This window comes from Polistes canadensis, unplaced genomic scaffold (assembly GCF_001313835.1).
Source record: "Polistes canadensis isolate GaletaPanama2010 unplaced genomic scaffold, ASM131383v1 scaffold_738, whole genome shotgun sequence".
Classification (NCBI taxonomy): domain Eukaryota; kingdom Metazoa; phylum Arthropoda; class Insecta; order Hymenoptera; family Vespidae; genus Polistes; species Polistes canadensis.
This window is the reverse complement of record NW_014570285.1, coordinates 16,220-19,040: the sequence shown is the minus strand read 5'-3', so window position 1 is coordinate 19,040 and position 2,821 is coordinate 16,220. Positions and strand designations below refer to the sequence as shown.

At 32.7% G+C, this 2,821-nt stretch overlaps 1 protein-coding gene across 1 annotated transcript in view; it reads left to right on the top strand.

Moving 5' to 3' along the window:
• The window catches only part of LOC106792815 (myosin heavy chain, muscle), a gene marked incomplete at both ends in the record, with an annotated part of 15,672 nt that overhangs the window by 2,530 nt on the left and 10,321 nt on the right, over positions 1-2,821 (top strand). The window contains 2 exon segments of the mRNA XM_014759337.1: positions 1,644-2,017; positions 2,141-2,369. Coding sequence (XP_014614823.1) covers positions 1,644-2,017; positions 2,141-2,369 — 603 coding nt within the window.

Genomic DNA, 2,821 nt, shown 5'->3' with positions numbered 1-2,821 from the left:
AATCTTAAATATAAATTAAACGAATTCGATTTAATTATTAATCGCGATAATCAAATTATAATAATAATAATACTTATCAAACGATCTTAAGTATCGTGTTCTCGATTATTATTAAATTATAATAAAGACTGTGTTACATAACCTCAATCTTAAATATAAATTAAACGAATTCGATTTAATTATTATTATCGAATTGACAATTATTATTCGCGATATAATAAAAAAGAGTATAGTAATAGTACAAGTAGTAAAATCAACATTTACTTAATGGGATTATTGAGAGATTGAAAGTGTGAAAGAGAGAAAGATGGAGAGTTCAGTAATGTTTCGGTGCTGAAAATATAAGTGACTCCATTTACGGGCAGGAGGAAGGAAAACGGGAGAAAGAGGGAGAAATGAGAGAAATATAGGAAGAAGAAGAAGAAGTAGGTGGTAAAGGAAGAAGTGGGGGCAGGGGGGGTCGAGAATTTGCTCCCCCTCCAGGTCCCCCTCTCACTCTCTCTTTCTTTCCGAAAGAGTATTTTGCTTTCTGACTTCCTCCCGTTCCAAATTTAGATCCCAACGATCCCAGATTCCAGGTTATTAAAAGAGGGCGTGGCAGAGTTACGTGCTGGAAGAGATGAGAAAACTTAGGAAGGAGGAGGATAACAGGTGTAGGGTATTTATACTTTCGGGTTAGGTGTGTAAATGTATGCGTCATTTACCAAGTCATCTTCATCATCGTTATCCTCGTCATCATCGTTGATCCCCTTTCATATCATCTTCTTCTTCTTCTTCTTCTTCTTATTTCTCACACCGGTTATGAAGATTTTTATTGGTTTTCTTGTCTAAACCGAAAACTCAACTTGGCATCATACTCCATCTAAACTACGAAATCATCACTTCGTACTAAGTTGCAGTATGATGTATGATGACGATAGATGATGCCAAAATAAATCTACTTCTTCTTCTTCTTCTTCTATTTCTCTAGAATTTCTGTCTCCTACCGATTAATTCTAACCCCGTTACATAACTTTAGGTAACTCATCATATGTCACAAGGCATAGTAGTGGTGGTACCTGGCTCATTGATTATTATTATGATGATGATGAATCAAATGAAATAATTAGCATTATTTAAGGCCAATCTTGACGTAATCTTAGCATCAGAGTGAACACAATAAACTTTTGTAGAATTAATACAGTAGACTCATTCTCTCATATATAATTCAATTCGTTACGAGTTATATAAAATTTTCACGTTTTATTACAAATATTTTTCTCGTACGATTTGTTTGTTTGTTTGTTTTTTTTTTTGTTGATTTTTTTGTTCAAGACAATTTTACGTGAATAATTTGTATCGGTTATAAAATATAATATTATAATGATTCATCTATACCATAGATGATGGATACAGTCGAATAACAGTTTATTTTTTTTTTTTTTTTGTGAGAAAAATTACGAAACAAAAAATATTTGTAGAAACATTTGGCTATGTACAATTTAAATACAAATTCCATTTGTATTGTTCGAGGATTAGAATGAAAGATCGGGAAATAGAATTGAATCGAACGAATAAATGATTAATAATGCGTCATTTGAAATAATTCAAATATCTGTCATTACGTATTTGTTCTAATTGTATTTGTTTGTATTATTTCATAGGATCTCAACGACAGGTTCAAGGAAGAGGAAGACGCTAGGAACAATCTATTCCAAAATAAGAAGAAACTCGAGCAAGAGGTTGCTGGTTTGAAGAAAGACATTGAAGATCTCGAATTGAATCTTCAAAAATCCGAACAGGACAAAGCCACGAAAGATCATCAAATTCGTAATTTGAACGACGAGATTGCTCATCAAGACGAATTAATCAATAAATTGAACAAGGAGAAGAAGAACCAGGGTGAGATCAATCAGAAAACGGCTGAGGAACTTCAAGCTGCCGAAGACAAGGTCAATCACCTGAACAAAGTTAAGATCAAGCTCGAACAAACTTTAGACGAGCTTGAGGATTCCTTGGAACGTGAAAAGAAATCTCGGTAAGAGATTTGTTTAGACCCATTTGAGATTGATTTTTTTGTTTTGTTTAATTACACGAACGAGCTTTTTTTTATCTTTCGTTAATTGTTTTTTTTGTTTTTGTTTTCTATTAATTCGTTTAGCGCTGACGTTGAAAAGGCAAAGAGGAAGGTAGAAGGTGATTTGAAATTGACCCAAGAAGCCGTAGCCGATTTGGAAAGGAACAAGAAGGAACTGGAACAAACGATTCAACGCAAAGACAAGGAACTCTCATCGCTTACTGCCAAATTGGAAGATGAACAATCGTTAGTAGGAAAACTTCAGAAACAGATCAAGGAACTCCAAGCTAGAATCGAAGAACTCGAGGAAGAGGTAAAAATTAATTTGAAACAAACATACAAACAATTTATTTATGTTAAGAGTAACTTACTTTCATGCTGAATAATATGATTCGTGAGGAAATTAACCTAAACACTAAAAAAGAACAAAAAACCCGAATTTTGTATTCCGGTCCAGTCAATTCAACGTTTCAATTTTTTTCACGAATCCTATAAATAGGATAGGACTCGTTCGAGATGAWGGCTAACTTTTTATCTCTGCACTCTTGAAAATTATGCAACAACAAAATTATTGCACAAACAATAATTATTAAGCGTAGAAATTAATTCGGTCCTTTGATATTATATTATTTATAACTCTGATTTAAATGTAGATAATCGATCTACATTGTATAACGTTTAAGTAGAAACACTTACGGTTATAAAACATTTGACAATTGGTCTAAACAGAAATAACTTTATAAATAAAATCACAAGACTCATATA